The following is an 18075-nucleotide window of genomic DNA, read 5'->3' on the forward strand; positions in this document are numbered from 1 at the left end:
CGTTCATGGTACATTTGATTCTTTGTGAGATGTATTACACTCTGGCTATCACAAAACACCGTTGCCTTGTTCTGTATTAACCCAAGATCACCCACTAAACCTTGTAAATTTACTGCCTCTGCTAAGGCCATATATTCAACCTCTGTGGTAGACAAAGCAACTGTAGCTTGCAATATTGCCTTCCAACTGATAGCACTTCTAGAAAGAGTAAACAAATAACCTATCAAGGATCTCCTCTTGTCTAAGTCCCCTGCAAAATTTGAATCCACATAGCCAACAATTGAATCACTCATCTTGGCCCTGTCAAATGTCAGACCAGCATCTGTAGTACCTTTCAAATACCTCAAAATCCATTTCACTGCCTGCTAATGCTCTTTCCCAGGACACGCCATGTATCTACTCACAACACTAAGTGCATGTGAAATGTTAGGTCGGGTGCATACCATAGCACACATAATGTTACCAACAGCACTCGAATAGGGAACACTGGACATGTGCTCCATCTCCTCATCTGTTTTGGGTAACATGTCTGCAGATAACTTGAAATAGGCAGCAAACGGAACAGTCACAGGCTTAGCATTATTCATGTTGAAACACTTAAGCACTTTCTCAATATAGGCCTGTTGAAACAAGAAAAGCTTCCCAACACTTCTATCCCTGGTAATTTCCATTTCTAATATCTTCTTTGCAACACCCAAATCTTTCATCTCAAACTCATTACTCAACTGTTTTTTCAGAATGTTAATTTGTGACATGCTTTTAGCAGCAATAAGCATGTCATCCACATACAACAGCAAATAAACAAAGGAATCATCTGAAAGCTTTTTATGATACACACAACTATCATATGAACTATGATAAAAGCCATTACGAATAATGAATGTATCAAATCTTTTGTACTACTGCCTAGGAGACTATTTTAGACCATATAAAGTTTTCTTAAGTAAGCAAACATGGTTTTCTATACCTGGAATGAGAAATCCCTCAGGCTGACTCACATAAATTTGCTCCTCCAACTCACCATGCAAAAATGTTATCTTCACATCTAGTTGCTCAAGCTCTAGATCATGAAGAGCAACCATAGCAAGTAAGACTCTGATAGAACTGTGCTTTACAACTGAAGAAAACACTTCATTAAAGTTAATCCCCTCCCTCTGAGTAAAGCCTTTTGCTACCAACCGTGCCTTATATCAAGGTGCTTCAACCTCTGGAGTGCCTTTCTTTTTCTTGAACACCCATTTGCAACCTACCACTTTTTGTCTCTTAGGAAATGTTACAAGCTCCCAAGTTTGATTTTTGAAAAGAGATTCAATTTCTTCACTCATAGCACTGACCCACTGATCTGCATCTGAACAAGAAATTGCTTCTCTATAATTGCTGGGTTTATGCACATCAACTGTCTCAGTAACTGACAAGGCAAACGCAACTATATCTGCATATGCATATCTCTACGGTGGTATAATCTGTCTTCTCTCTCTACCAATTGGAATGCTATATGGTTGCTGTTGCTTAGGTGCATCCTCTTGTTGATCAGGATCTTGCACTTCATCCTCTGAATCAGTGGACTAAATTGCTGAAGTATCAATATCAAGCTCCACTTGTTCTCTGACACCGTGATCTGCTTCTGCTATTGATTTCTCCCTCTGACTATCCAATGAAGCAGACTCATTAAATGTCACATCCTTGCTGATAATTAATCCTGGAGACTTTGGATCATTGCACCACAACCTGTAGCCTTTCACTCCAGATGCATACCCTAGAAATATGCATTTTCTTGCCCTCGTCTCAATCTTAACATCTCTCACATGAGCATAAGCAAGGCAACCAAATACTCTCAGCTGAGAGTAATCAGCAGGTATCAACCAGACTAGATCTCAAAAGGAGCTTTGTACTCAATAGCTGTAGATAGAGATCTATTAACCAAGAAATAAGTTGTATTAATTACTTCAACCCATAAATCCTTTCCCAATCCTGAATGTGAGAGCATGCTTCGTGCTTTGTCACAAAGTGTTCTGTTTATGCGTTCTGCTATACCATTTTGTTGTGGTGTCCTTGTTAAAGTGCGATGTTTCACTATACCTTCATTGCTGCAGAATGCATTGAATTCACTATTGCAAAATTCCAACCCGTTATCAGTTCTAAGATGCTTGACCTTCTTTTCTGTTTGCTTCTCAATCATCGTTTTCCACTTTACAAAGGTTGAAAATGCCTTATCTTTTATTTTCAGAAAATACACCCACACCATCCAAGAGTAATCATCAATCAAAGTCATGAAATACCTGGCACCACTCTTAGAAGGGATTCTGTTAGGACCCCATAGATCTGAGTGCATATAATCCACTGTTCCTCTGGTCTTGCACACTACCTTTTTATCTAACTTCACCCTGGTCTATTTTCCAAACACACAGTATTCACAAAAGTCCATAGATTCTGTTTTCTACCCGTCCAACAAATCCTGCTTACTTAACACAAATAATCCTCTTTCACTCATATGACCAAGATGCATATGCCACAATTGAGTCTGATTCTGATTATTGCTTCCGAACGCTACTACAACTTCCCCTAAAACTGTACTACCCTGAAGAAAATACAATCCTAAAACCAAAATGCTCTTCATGAGTATCATAGAGCCCTTGCACACTTTGAGAACTCCATTCTCTACTTGGTATCTGAATCCATGAGAATCAAGTGTCCCAAGAGAAATCAGGTTCCTCTTTAGTCCTGAAACATGCCAACACTTTGTAGTTCTGACAACACCATCAAACATCCTCAATCTGATGTTACCAATTCCTTCAACAGATAATGCATGATCATTGCCTAGAAACACCTTGCCACTTATCTGTTTGTAAGTGACAAACCAGTTTCTGTGTGGATACATGTTATAAGTAGCACCAGTATCAAGAATCCAGGAGTTTTGTCTATGATCTGAACTCATGAATAAAATTTCTCCAGCACTGTCATCACCATCAGAATCAATAAAACTATCAACCATATTCATAGAACTTTGTGGTTGCTTTTCCTTTTTATTTTTCAACTTGGGACAGTCTCTCCTGTAGTGACCTTGCTCTCCGCACTCAAAACAGTTAGCCTTTTTCATTCTTGACTTAGATCTGGCCTTAGATTTCTTCCTACTGGAAGAACCCTCCTTTGAATGTGTTTTTCCCCAGCTCACCAAACCTTTCCCCTCAAATCTTTCTCTATTATCTAGAAATTTCTTTTTCAACTCCTTCGATTTTAGAGAATTATTAACATCGTCTAGTGAAATACTGTCTTTCCTATACAACAGAGTATCAATAAAAAGTTTCATAGGAGGGTGGCAAAGAACATAACACAATAAGGGCCTGATCCTCACTATCAATCTCAATATCAATATTCTTCAAATCCATAATGATTGAATTGAATTCATCCAAATGTTCTTCAATGGGCGTACCTTCACTCATTCTCATATTGTAAAGTTTTTTCTTCAGATACAGGCAGTTGGTCAGTGATTTGCCAGATTATAACTCCTTTAATTTCTTCCATGCCATAGATGCTGAGCTTTCACCAGTAATCTCGCATAGGACATTATCAATTACGCTCATGAAAATCACACTCAAGGCTCTCTCCTTTAGATCAGCCTTCTCCGCCTCTTTCATTCATTCTGGAAAGTTATCCTCGATTGCCTTCCATAGACCTTATAGGATCAAGGAAGATTTAATTTTAATCTTCCACAGACTGAAACCACCATCAAACTTCTCCATCTCATACTTTGTTTAAGACGATGCCATCTATAAACCCTAGGTTTTGCGCACAAAGCTCTGATACCAGTTTGTTATAACAAGCACACAAATTTAAGACATATACACAAATCGCACAATCACATAGTATTGAAAAGAGAAGAAGAATAACACAGGATTTAACGTGGTTCAACAGTAAGGTCTACGTCCACAGGCAAGACAAGAGAAAAAATGTTCCACTATGATAAAAAGAGCAAGATACAATCAATCAGAACTCTTAAACTCTAACCCCAATGTGTTTCTCGAATATCTCATAACTCTACCACAAAGGGTAGAATATTACAATATTTATACTGGTCCGTACCATGGGGCGTTGCCCCCGCACCCCAAAGGAGATCAATGGTGGGCTTCGGGCTCGGGCCTATCGACTTGTGCCCTCTGCTACCACCACAGATCTTACTTTTATCCCAATCGAGTCGCAGCGTGAAAACTTTTGGGTCAGATTACAATTCGGGTCTATGAAAAAATATATCCAAAATTTAAGCCACAAAAATAACAAACTCCAATTTTAATAAAACAATCAATTGAGGTAGCATATGGAAGAGGCTACAATTGCAATGGAGTTATTTCTTCCCTCATCTTTAATGCTGCTTCAAAGGGATCTCAGGCATGCTTAGCGCACTCTTGATGGGACTAGGAGAGAAATTAGGTAGTGAATGAAGAGGAAAGTTCTTTAGGAATTGCGAAGGAGGGGAATGACAAGGTGGTTGAGATTTGGGTTCAAGAGGAAGCGGCACAATGTGAGAGTGGGACTTTAGAACTTCACATAGACATAACATCATTAAGATTGAGAATGGTTTGGATGGCAATAGATAGGATAGCCATTAAAATTATTATAACCGACTTAAAATCTGATTATTAATTCTAATATTTAAATTCGTCTTAAATTCAATTAAAATTATCTTATACTATTTAAACTCTTCCCAAATTTGATTATTATCACCGAAATACTAGCTAAACTCATTTAACTTTGTATATTTAAATTACTAATAATCCATAATATATTTTTATTAATAATTTATATTTAAAAATTAATAAACCTGTAAAATATTTAAATTTATTTATTTGAAATATAATATTTATAAAATTATAAAAAATATTTTATATTTAATTAATAGGTTTTATAAATGGATTTGAATAATGAGCATGTTACACATAAAATCTAAACTCGATATGAATATTAGTTTTTAATTCTGAATTAATTATAAACTTGATTATATATATTATTTAATCCCGTCCCAAAAAAATTTAGTCGGATATGGTGAATATGGACTTCTTTTAATGCTATATTGTTGTTTGCTACAAATGCCCTTCCATTCTCTATTCCATGAAAAATTTTAATTTAAACAATTTTATAAAAAATTTTATTTGAATTATATTATTTGAGATAAATCAAAATTAAAAATATGTAACTTATTTAACGAAATTTCCTGTTATAAACTCAAGATATCCTATTTAAATTATATTATGTTTTATAAATAAGAAAAATAACAATTTTTTAATTTTGATTTATCTCAAATAATATAATTCAAATAAATTTTTTTATAAAATTATAATATTATTAATATGGATTCATTTTTTAAAATAAATTTTTAAAAAAATAAAATCTGATTAAATTCTAATAACATCTAAAATTTTCAAACGTGAAAAATGAACGAATTGTATTCAAGAAAAGAAAAAGTACCCTGCCACGGTACAGACCCTGGTTCAATTAACAGAAGATTACACATAAAAAGAATAAATTACGGGTTAATAATAGTTTTTATAAAGATACATATGATTGATTTAATTAATTTGATCCAATCATTTTAAATTTTAATTTAAAATAAGTAAAATTACTTTTTTTAAAAATTAATATTTTGATCCTTATTATATAAAAATTTAATCAACAATCCAAGTTAATCCATTAAATAAAATGAACCAGGTTATCATTTCTATAATCATATTATTTTAGCCATGGTTATCATTAAATAAAATGAACCAGCTTCAACTCAACTCTAAAATTTTGAAATCATTTTAGATTTAAGCGCTTTAATCCTTAAAAAAAAAAGTTTCGTTTTAATAAATTATAAGAATTTAAGGTTTAATTATGTTGTAAAAAATACCTTAAAGAATAATTTCCAATTAAAAAAAATATAGTTTTCAAATAAAACAAAAAGGAGCAGTTTTTTTTCCTTTCGATTATGACGATGAAAAGGTAAAAAAACAAAATGATTATGTTATTAAGGATTTTTTTTTTCTAATTAACGTGAAGATTTTATTTTGGGATCTATTTAAATAAAAAAATAAATATTAATAATTTTGTAATTATATTAAACATATTTTTATTCGTTGATAAATTTTATAAATAGAAACGTGTTTTATCACAAGCAGTGATGAAGCTTCCATGTATTGTTGTTGACTAAAATATTTGGTTAAGCATATCACAAGTCTCCTTTTATTTTTTAAATAAAACATGTTTTAAATAAAGCATGCATTTAAAACATGTTTTAAATAAAACATGTAATTATTTTTTAAATAAAACATGTTTTAAATAAAGCATGTATTTAAAACATGTTTTAAATAAAACATGTAATTAAGAAACATGTATTTTTTAAATAAAACATGTTTTAAACAAAGCATGTATTTAAAACATGTTTTAAATAAAACATGTAATTATTTTTTAAATAAAACATGTATTTTTTAAATAAAACATGTTTTAAATAAAGCATGTATTTAAAACATGTTTTAAATAAAACATGTAATTAAGAAACATGTATTTTTTAAATAAAACATGTTTTAAACAAAAGCATGTATTTAAAAAATGTTTTAAATAAAACATGTAATTATTTTTTAAATAAAGCATGTATTTAAAACATGTTTTAAATAAAACATGTAATTAAGAAACATGTATTTCTTAATTAATTTGCTTAAGTGAATTGTCTATTTAGAAGCTTCTCCCATCTTCTTTTTTTATTATTTTTTTGTAAGCAAATTTATTTTATTAATATAATATTCAGGAAAAAAACAATCTAATCACGTGTTCTTTGATAAAATTTATCTTCTTTCTTTATTTGAAAAATCACGTGTTGTAATACCAATCAAACTTAAGCTATTAGTCTATTTTTGATGGATATAGACTTCTGTAGCTAAGATGGATATGTTGACTTCCAGGGTTGCTGATAATTAAGGTATTAGTCTATATTTGATGTATTACACCTCATCATAATGAATAAATGAATTTAAGCGAATATTTTAGTTTGAGGTTATTAAAATTATTTTTATAATATAATATTTTCGATTTAAATTTTTAATTAAAATGAGATTAATTAACAAAGTAATTAAAATAATTATATACTATTAATTAATAGTTGAAAGTAAAAAAAAAAATTGACAATCGAAATAATAAAATTGGCAATCAATTATTAATTAATTATTCAACTCTATTTTTAAGTTAAGTATAGATTAAAATGGCTGTATTCTTCAGGGCATCTCATTGGTTTGATCCAAAATATTCCTTTTTTTTTTTTATGTAAGTAATTGGCTTTTACAGAAAAAGTATTCTATTTTCTTTTCCTATAAATTTCAGAACACGGATTCGTATTTCATTGTTTCTACAAATAAGTTGGAAATGAAGCTAGCTTCGTCTCCCTTTTCTTTCGCACTATCAACTTCCATTACGTCTCCCTTTTCTTTCGCACTATCAACTTCTATTGCTCTTATCAATGTCCCTAAGAAGCTCATGCTTCCACCCAGGAACCCAACAATAAACAAACCAGCACATTCCTCTAGATTTCCTAATTCTTTTGCAATTTCTTCCAAATCCAATAACGTTTTGCAAGTTAATAAACGACGACGATCTGCATATTATCATCCAAGCATTTGGGACCGCAATGCCATCGACTCTTTAAACACTTCTTATACGGTATCATATACTAACCGAATTAATCTTTTTTTTTTTTTTTTTTTTTTTTTTTTTTTACTTTTGCTCTAGCTGGTATTGAAACTGGTAAATTCACTGTTTTGAAGAAGAAGCTAGAAACATTGAGTCAAAAACTCGTGGGTTACTAACTTCGAGGTTTGTTTTGTGTTGTGTTGCAGTATGATGTTCATGGCACCCGGTTGGAGGAATTGAAGCATGAGGTTAGAAGCTTACTAGCTTCCACTAAAGACCGTTGTGTTCAACTGAAGTTGATCGACTCAATGCAGCGATTGGGAGTTTCTTATCATTTCCAAGAAGAGATAAAAGGGATCTTGAGCCTTATTGTTGATGAATTAGGCTCTATAAATGAAGATCTTTACACAACTTCTTTGCATTTTAGGCTTCTGCGAGAACATGCTTTCCCAGTCAACTCAGGTATATTAACTATACATCTATTACTTCACCTTTTCTTTTGATTCGGGTTTTTGATACCCATGAAAATCTCTGCATAAATGATATAGTTTTAATTATTAGATGGCTTTATATAGCAGTATTACAGATATATATTTTAAGAACTTTATATAGCTTTATGTAGCATTATGTAATAGGCTACAGGGTTGTTGTTTCCACAAAAAAAAAAAATATTCATAATTCAAATATGAATTGATGTACAAGCTATCTGTAGGGTTTTCTGAAAGTTCAGCAAGAACATGAAACCTAGAGGACGATCTAAAAAATTGGGAAAAAGAAAAGGAAACTTAAAAAATGGAATAGATATATGAAAAAATAATGGGCTGTTTAGATGTCGAAATTATTAGTAATGTTATATATAGCCTAACCTAAACAAACACTTAAGAATTCTCATCTTATGAAAAAAAATATGGAGAATGGCAAAGATAAATACTACTTAATTAATTTTAGTTAGGATAACTCCAAATACGGTTATCATCTTAATAGAATAACATTTTTTTTTTTTGAGAAAATAAGATTTTATGTATGTGAGAAATTTAGAATGTAATAAAAAAAAGTAAAAATGGTTAAGAAAATTAACAAATTTTACAATAGACATGTTTTATTAAGTTTCCAAATGTTGTTAACTAAATTTTTGGATTATCACAAATTCATAAGTCTTCTTATTTCCTTAATTGAAAGTTCTTTTGCATATGCTTGAATTCACATCAAATTTGTGATGGACATTTACTATATGGCTTGGGACATTTTTTAATGTAAATAACTTGCTAATCCATTTTTCATTTTTTTTTTTATAATTGACTCCGATTAGAATTTGAACTTAAGATCTTACAGTTCTAGAAATAACTCAAATACTATTAAGCTAAAACTCCTTGCAAAACATATTTATTTACTATGACTATTCCTAGAATTTTTTTTTTTAATGTAATCCACTTGGATTATTCACATAACATTTGTGATATACATATTTTTTTTAGGAAATTTTTAAATGTAAACAAGATTTGAAAAAATAATAAATAAAACTACTCCATGCATTTTTCATTTTCATTTGCAACTTGTGAAAGGCACATGTATTCTTAATAATTTTTAGACATTTTGTTAACGTAGACATTAATTGGGGAATGGGTTTTGCTTTCATCTCTCCATTGATTGTTGACAAAAAGTTTAATTTTTTTGTTTTTCTGTATTTCGTGGTGAAAATTAATCAACTAGATGTATTCGACAAGTTCAGATACGAAAATGGGAAGTTCAAGGACAACTTAGTAGGAGATGTGCAGGGGCTTTTGAGTTTGTATGATGCTTCACACCTTGGACTGCAAGGAGAAGATGCTATAGAAGAAGCCAAAAACTTTAGTACTAGGCATCTCAAGCTATGGTTGGGGAGTTTACAGAGCAACAATAATATTCTAGCAAACCAAGTGCAGCTATCATTGGATGTTCCTCTACATTGGAGGATGCCGAGGATTGAGGCTCGCAATTTTATTGATATCTATCAAATGGATAACACAAAAAATTTGGCTTTGCTAGAGCTAGCTAAGTTGGATTATAATTTGGTACAGGCAGCGTATCAGATGGAGCTAAAGGAGCTAGCAAGGTATTTAAGATTTACTTCTAATTAATAAATTTGCTTTATTAGGAGAATCTTCATTATATAGTAAATTAAGTTGCTCTATAGTGATTGAAAGTCACGGTTTTAAGTCCTGCAAATACCATTAAGATCCCTATGTATTTGTTGATTATGGTGGGACTTATGAGTCCCACCATAATCATTGTTTAGGCTGCGTTCGTTCTACTTATTCCATGTATAGAATTGCTTGTATGAGATACTTAAAACTAAGGTTGCTTTGAACTTGACATATTAGGTGGTGGACTTCATTAGGATTCAGAGAGAAGCTTCATTTCTCAAGAGATCGATTGATGGAGAATTATTTATGGGCAATGGGAATAATATTTGAGCCACAGTTCTCTAAATGCAGGATAGGCCTCACAAAATTCGTATGCATTTTAAGTGCCATTGATGATATGTATGATATATATGGATCATTAGATGAGCTTGAACTCTTCACGGATGCAGTAAATAGGTATTACATGTACAGTCTACATAATAATTATTATTATATTTCTTTGAATCTTTTTCCCCCATAAAAGATAAATTGTAATTACTATTCTTCAATCTAATTAACGTACAGATGGGACACTAAGGCTATGCAGAAACTTCCAGAGTACATGAAGATATGCTATTTTGCTATGTTTAATTTTGGTAATGAATTGGCTTTTGATGTCTTAAAAGAAGAAGGCTTGGATGTTCTATCTAATATTAAGGAAGAGGTACGCAATTTAATTTAATTTAGTTTTCCAGCAAAATTTTGTGTTAAAATATCAATTTAATTAAACAATATTAGCTTTTCATTAGTTATTTTAATTAACTATTTGTTTTGTCTATGGCATGCAGTGGATAAAACTTTGTGGATCATATTTAGTAGAAGCAAGGTGGTTTGCCAGAGGATATGTACCAACTTTAGAGGAATACCTAGAAAATGCATGGATCTCTGTCGGAGGTCATGAGGCTATTGTCCATGCTTCTACTTTACTAGGGCATACTTTATCCAAAGATTCATTGGGTTGCTTGAAGCATGGATTCAAGCTAATCTATTGGTCATCACTAATCACTCGACTTAGCGATGATTTGGGAACTTTCACAGTAAGATTATTACTTCATTTAAAATTGTTATAACACTCAAATATAAGGCACACAGCACATAATTACATCCACAAGTAAAATATGGGAAAAGAATTACAAGTTACAAGAAGATGTGCTTCATTGGCCTATTTGATAGAAAAGACCAAATATTTTAACTAATTGGCAACTGTTTCTAAACATTATAATTTTGGACTGCATATCCAAATCTTTAAAATTAAGAGCAATTATAGCCAAAATCTCAAAATCAATTTGGGAAATTTTGAATTTTATCCACTAAAGCTATGATTGATAACAAAAAGAATTCGAAAAATAATTTATGGACAATTCATTTTCTTGTGGATAACAAAATGATGTTTAAATATAATTGCTCCCAAACTTAAGGCTTGGACATGTAATCTAAATTAGAATGTTTGGATATCCAATTTACCCATGTGCTCACATGTGGTTCATGAGATACAAGCAATTGATTATTCTAATCTTAATTTGGTAACATTTAGATCATATATAATTCTAATTATAAATTATTAGTTTTTCCTTGTTAATTATTGTAATTAATTGATATATATTGTTTTTTTAATATAGGAAGAGAGCAAGAGAGGTGATGTGACAAAATCTATCCAGTGCTATATGATTGAAGAAGGTGTAAATGAAGAAGAAGCGAAAGAACATATAAAGAGTTTGATAGGCAATGCTTGGAAAGAACTTAACAAAGAGAGTATGAAGCCTTTTCTTTCCAACTCCATTGTAAACATGTCACTAAACATGGCACGAACCGCTCAATGCATCTTTCAATATGGAGATGGCATCGGAACATCATTTGGAGTGACTAGAGATCGCTTAATTTCATTAATTGTTCAATCTATTCCGATAAACTAATTATAATTAATTAATGTAATATATTTTTCAATGAGAAACTATCAAATATATCTAATGATGTAAGAGTAATGTAATCCTTGAAAGGACTACAGTTGAATGAAATAATTATAATTATTACAAGGTTCTTTTTTATATAATTATTTTCAAATCTCAAAGTTTGGAGATGACTCCAATTACATTAAGTTAAAGCTCATTAATTAAGATTTTATTTTATGATTCACCTTATTCAATATAATGCTGCGATTAAAATGACATCTTTTTTTTCACGTGATTTATTTATTTTTCAATAAAAGGTTAATTAATTTAGGTATTGAAGTATTTTATTTTTTAAGTAAATTGCTAATTAATTTTAATTTTTTTAAATGAAAAAAATGTCACCCAAAAAATATATGTCTTAACCTTCCACTTTATTTTAGTTGCTACGAAAAGCAGAATTTTCAGTGGTTGATTTAATGATGGAGCAAAATTTCATAGTTAATAAAATTGATGGTAAATGAATTTAGCTATAGATTTATCGCTATTCTGTCTCTAATATTATAAGCAATGAAGATTTTAGTGACAAATTAAAATCCATCACTAATGCTAATTTTTTGAATTAATTATATATTATCGTCATCTAATATATAGAAAATAACTCGAAGTGTCAACCCATAACAATTCAATTTCTTTTTTAAAGTCTACGCCTTCTAACACTACCGCAAAGTTGAGAGAAACTTTAGAATACAATTGCTATATGTACAACCAATTTATTATAAACATTAATTATGATGGATCTTATGCGGATTCCATCACAATTGATGAATTTTTTTTACAGAAATGAGGCATGCAACAATAGAATGCAGATGGAGGAGAGTCAATTAATGTGCAGTATATATACCTTCTTAATTATATTGGGAATAAATAGTATAGTCACAGCCACTGCCTTATTAAAATCAAAAAGATTCTCTTCATCAGCACTTTAATTTCTTAATTTTTTTAATTTTATTTTAGGAAATGATAAGAGATCAACTTGATTCACATTTAATGTAGATTAATAGGTTACAATAATATGAAATGTCATATTGACCCCTCATGTTTTTGAAGCAAAGGTTCCCTTCATTTACAGTCCTCTTCTTCTACAATTTCCCTCCAATTATATTAATTGATTCTCTTTCTCAAGCAAACAATAATAAATTATGTTTTTAGAACTAAAGTGTTGTGCACTGTGGAAGTATGTAAACTGCAAAGAAACAAAGCAAACATACCAAACATTGATATTTATATGGTTCACTCTCTCAACATTGGGCTACATCCATGGGCATGCCATTTTCCACTATCAACAATAATAAATCATTAATTACAAGCTCAAAGCTATACTACCCATAAATCCAATTACACCCAAAAGAACCCATGCTACATAACTGCTCATAGTAAATATATTAGTTTGTCCTTTTCAGTCTCATCTAGACATAACTCAATAAATTTACTATTATAACACTACACCACAAAGGGTGCCTTCAACTATATGGGTAAGAGACCTCTTATTAATGGACAAGAATCCTTTCCTCTTAAATTCTATGTCTTTACTCCACTATAAGCCGAAGCCTCTCTCCACTGTAATGGGTAAGTATCCTTCATCAATGAGCAGAGCCATATCCTCAACAATTAACAAAGCCCCTTTCTACAATGGGCGAGAACCTTACTCCATGAGTTGAAAGCCAAATAACCTTTTCCACCATTCTCCTATTTATAGTATTAATTTCCTTAATTCTAATCTGAATAGGAGTCTCACTCAATTTAGGATAACACTAAAATAAGAGTTATACTCTATATAAGAAATATTTATCTATCATATTAAGGAATATTTCTCTCACTCAAATTAGGAAAAAGTCTCTTTAAATCCCACTAGGATTTTGAGTCATAATTCTAATAATCTCCACCTTAACTCAAAATCCATAAACCATTACATATCTCAAATTTTTGGGTGCCTTCCATTATTACATCTCTATGCTTGAGCTTAAACCCTTCAAATCATCAATCTCTTCAATCTTCATCTTAAGTGTAACTTACTTCTTTCTTCAAAAAATCTTTCCATCATCAACTTTCTTGATTTTGCATCAACAGCTCCACCTTAAATTCAACTCTCAACCTTCACCATTGTTGCATGTGTGAATTTTCACATGTCGCAGTACCTTCACCTTTAACTAAATTCACCAAGATCATCCCATGCTCTGATACCAATTTGTTGTGCACTGCAGAAGCATGTAAACTATAAAGAAACAAAGCAAACATACCAAACACCAATATTTACATAGTTCACCCTCTCAACATAGGGCTACATTCACGAGCATGCCATCTTCCACTATCAGCAATAATAAATCATCAATTACAAGCTCAAAGCTATACTACCCATAAATCCATTTACACCCAAGAGAACCCATACTACATAACTGCTCATAGTAAATATATTAGTTTATCCCTCTCAGTCTCCCAGTCTCTTCTATACATAACCCAATATATTTACTATTGTAACACTACACCATAAAGGGTGCCTTCAACTATATGGGCAAGAGCCCTCTTACCAATGGATAAGAATCCCTTCCTATTGAATTCTATGTCCTTACTCTACCTTAGGCCTAAACCTCTCTCCACTGTAATGGGTAAGTATCCTTCATCAATAGGCAGAGCCATATCCTCAACAATTAGCAAAGCCCCTCTCTACAATGGGCAACAGCCTTACTCCATGAGCTGAAAGCCAAATAACATTTTTCACCATTCTCCTATTTATAGTATTAATTCCCTCAATTCTAATCTAATTAGGAGTCCCACTCAATTTAGGAATAACACTAAAATAAGAGTTCTACTCTATATATGAAATATTTATCTATCATATTAAGGAATATTTCTCTCACTCAAATTAGGAAAAGGTCACTCTAAATCCACTAGGATTTTGAGTTATAATTCTAATAATTTCTACCTTGACTCAAATTCCATAAACCATTACATATTTCAAATTCTTAGGTGCCTTCAATCATTACATCTCCATGCTTGAGCTTGAACCTTTCAAATCATCAATCTCTCCAATCTTTATCTTGAATGTAACTTGGTTCGTTCTTCAAAAAATCTTCGCATCATCAACTTTTTTGATTTTGTATCAAGAGCTCCACCTTTAATTCAACTCTCAACTATCACCATTGTTGCATGTGCGACTTTTCATATGTTGCAACAGCTCCACCTTTAACCAAACTCATCAAGATCATCCCATACTTTGATACCAATTTGTTATGCACTGTAGAAGTGTGTAAACTACAAAGAACCAAAGCAAACATACCAAACTGATGCATGCATTTTATATCATCATTTAGGTATAATTTTTGTACATAATTTACCTTTGTTTATAGCTATTACTAGAGATATTAGCATATATTTAGTCAATTTTTCCTTTTTACACTTCTTAGCTTAATTTTTAGAATTTATTTGTTTTGTAGGTTAAATTTGGAGAATTTTGGTGTATTTTGATTAGAGCAGCCATTTGGAAGAAACTAGAGTTGAATTGCAAAATTTTGAAGTTGAGTTAAAGAAACCGAAAGTTGCACAACCTGTGACACAGCTTGTGTCACAGGTTGTGTCATTTTGAGATATGAAGTTTTTCTCAGGCACAAGGTTTCACAACTTGTGACACAAGATACGACACAACTGATTCATCTTGTGTCGTTTTAATGAAAATGGCTGACATGGCACTTTCGTCCCTCTGATTTAATACATCACTTTCTCCAGAATCTTTTACCTTTTTACCCATTCTAGGGCAGACCTCTGAACCATATAAAACTTTTTTTTCTCTTTCTTTCCCAAAGGAGAAAAACAAGGAGATTTTGCAAGGAGAGACGAAGGAGAGAAGCACATGAAATCTGGTCTTGCTACAGCAAAAGGGACTCCTTCTACAACACTCCAGCAACAGATTCTTCATCATTTTAATGGGTTTTTCTGTTCCTTAGCTTAGATTTTCATTATTTCTTCATTTCTATACTTGAGTTTGTCTTTAAAGCATGATTTGTGAGTAGATCTTTGAGATTTTAGAGATGGGTTTGTAAATATTCCTTTGTATTGTGGTTTTTGAACTGATTTAGTAATTTAAATGAGATTTGCTGCATTTTGATTTATTGCTTGTGAGCTTGTTGCCTTGCTTGATGAATGGGCCCTCATTAAGTTAAGTTTTAATCCTTGAAAAATGGACTGAAAAGTGAATATTTGGGATAGATAATCTTGCAATAAACTTAGTTTTCTTGGTGTTAGAGATAAGCTAAGAGGATTAAGGGGACTTTCAAAAATTAATTAGAGCATTAATTGAGTTTTTATCAGGTTTGAAATACCGTGAAAACAGGGTTTGATTTGATGAATATCAACTTTGAAATGCTTGAAAAAGGTTTCAAAGAACTAAGAATTGATTTCCCTCAAAATTGCAATTCTCATGTGTTTGGCTAAATTGGGGATAAACCACATACAAACAATATTGAAAACCATATTTCTAGAATCACTTTAATTTTTATTGAATTTAGATTTAATTCCTCCTAATTTCATAATTAGCAATTTCAATTTAAATTTTGGCAATATAATTTAATTAATTTAGTTAATTATTTGATTTAGCTTAAATTCCTCAAATACCAATTTTAAATTTTAAATTTCTTTTTTTTTTTAATATCTTTAAATTTTACCATTCTAATTAGCTTATATTTTTATTTCCAATTTAAGCACAATTCCCTGTGGGAACGATATTATTTTTAAAACTATACTACTGTGACCCGTGCACTTGCGAAAGCTATTTCACAGCTAACATCAAGTTTTTGGCACCGTTACCGGGGAATTGTTTGTTTTTAAGTTGGATTTTAATTGTTTTAAGTTGATTAGAATTTTTATTTTCTTTTATTTTCACTGTTGTTCCTTGTGTTTTTCAGGTACTTTTCTTATTTATGAGACGATCGAAAAGCACAAGTGACACTCAATTGTTGTTCAACCTTGAAATTGAAAAATTTTGTCGAGCCAACAAAAAGGAATCTAAAAGGAGAAAGGAAGCAGAAAAAGAAGAACAAAGATTTGACCAAGAGGAGAAAATTGAAAATATGGAGAATCAAAATAGAGCTATTGATGGAAACAATGGAGGAAATGAGAAAAATAGGCAGAATGTAGTTGCTAATCAAAATGATCTTCAGAGAAACCCATGTTAGATTATGCTTTTCCTAGATTTGCAGATGTGAAAGATAATAGACCTATCATTGGAGCTAATCAATTTGAGTTAAAGACTGGTCTCATTCAAATGGTTCAAAATTCATAATTTGGAGGTAGTTCACTTGAAAATCCTCATTCTCATTTGAAGAAAATTTTGATGATATGTGGCACACAAAAGCAACCTAGAGTTTCAGATGAAGTGATTCGGGTCACCTTATTCCCATTCTCTCTTCAGGATTCAGCATTAGAGTGGTATGACTCACTTCCACAAGCTATTATAGCTACTTGGGAGCAACTATCTCAAGCTTTTCTATCTCAATTTTTCCCACCTGGGAAGACCACTCATTTGAGGAATTTGATGGTAGCTTTTAAACCAAGGGATGATGAAACTTTGTATGAATCTTGGATGAGATTTAAGGAGCTTGAAAGGCAATTTCCTCATCATGAAATACCCAAATGGATGATTGTTTAGAATTTCTACACCAGAGTTACTCCAGCCATAAGAAACACAATTGATTCACAAGCAGGAGGAGATTTCATGAGAATGACAAGTGAAGAATGCTATGATCTATTAGAAAAAATTGCTCATAATACCTATTTATGGGGAAATCCGAGAGCACTTGAGCCAAAGAAGGCTGGGATTTATGAACTTGACTCAGTTAGCTACATGAATGCAAGATTTGATCAGTTAACTCAGCTTCTTAGTGATTTTTGCACAAAGGCAACAATCTCAACTCCTACAACTATGCAACAAGTTGCCTACACAGATGGAACCCAAAGTTGTGGAGTTGATTACTCTTCTTATGGTGATGATTACAAGCTGCTTATGCAAGAGGTTATCAACAGAAACCTATGAGAAATTTTTACTCTAATGTGAACAACTCAACATGGAGACCACAAGCAACTTTTGCTCAACAAGGTCAAAGCTCAAATTATGCTCATAACCAGTAGTATATGCAGTAGAATAGGCCTCAGTTTCAGCCTCAATTTGAGCCCACAAGGCAGCGACAACCTGGATATCAAGCAAGAGCACAACAATCCCTTCCACCTCATTAACCGAAGCCAACCTTGGAAAGCATGATAGAGAAATTTTTTGCTGAACAAAGCAAGATGAATAGAAAATTGGAGGAAGAAATGCAACACATGAG

The 18075-nt window shown here is 31.7% G+C and overlaps 1 protein-coding gene and 1 non-coding gene across 2 annotated transcripts; one reads left to right on the forward strand and one right to left on the reverse strand.

Annotated features, from left to right (window-relative positions):
- The first annotated feature begins 7344 nt into the window (after nucleotides 1-7344).
- Nucleotides 7345-11848, forward strand: LOC110661372 (probable terpene synthase 9). The gene is made up of 7 exons (XM_021819985.2): nucleotides 7345-7680; nucleotides 7857-8112; nucleotides 9361-9742; nucleotides 10011-10229; nucleotides 10338-10476; nucleotides 10601-10849; nucleotides 11432-11848. The coding sequence occupies exons 1-7, from the start codon at nucleotides 7387-7389 to the stop codon at nucleotides 11723-11725; spliced, it is 1833 nt and encodes a 610-aa protein (XP_021675677.2). The 5' UTR covers nucleotides 7345-7386; the 3' UTR covers nucleotides 11726-11848.
- Nucleotides 11849-17270: 5422 nt separating this feature from the next.
- LOC131181877 (small nucleolar RNA R71) lies at nucleotides 17271-17377 on the reverse strand. The gene has a single exon (XR_009150352.1). It is a non-coding gene; the product is annotated as a small nucleolar RNA R71 (small nucleolar RNA).
- Nucleotides 17378-18075: the final 698 nt, after the last annotated feature.

Source organism: Hevea brasiliensis, chromosome 7 (genome assembly GCF_030052815.1).
Source record: "Hevea brasiliensis isolate MT/VB/25A 57/8 chromosome 7, ASM3005281v1, whole genome shotgun sequence".
Lineage (NCBI taxonomy): Eukaryota > Viridiplantae > Streptophyta > Magnoliopsida > Malpighiales > Euphorbiaceae > Hevea > Hevea brasiliensis.

Coding starts and splice junctions, on each gene's coding strand:
- LOC110661372 (XM_021819985.2), top strand. CDS start 7,387: ATGAAGCTAGCTTCGTCTCCCTTTTCTTTCGCACTATCAACTTCCATT. Junction 7,681..7,856: donor CTTTAAACACTTCTTATACG/GTATCATATACT, acceptor GTTGTGTTGCAG/TATGATGTTCATGGCACCCG. Junction 10,477..10,600: donor TATCTAATATTAAGGAAGAG/GTACGCAATTTA, acceptor TATGGCATGCAG/TGGATAAAACTTTGTGGATC.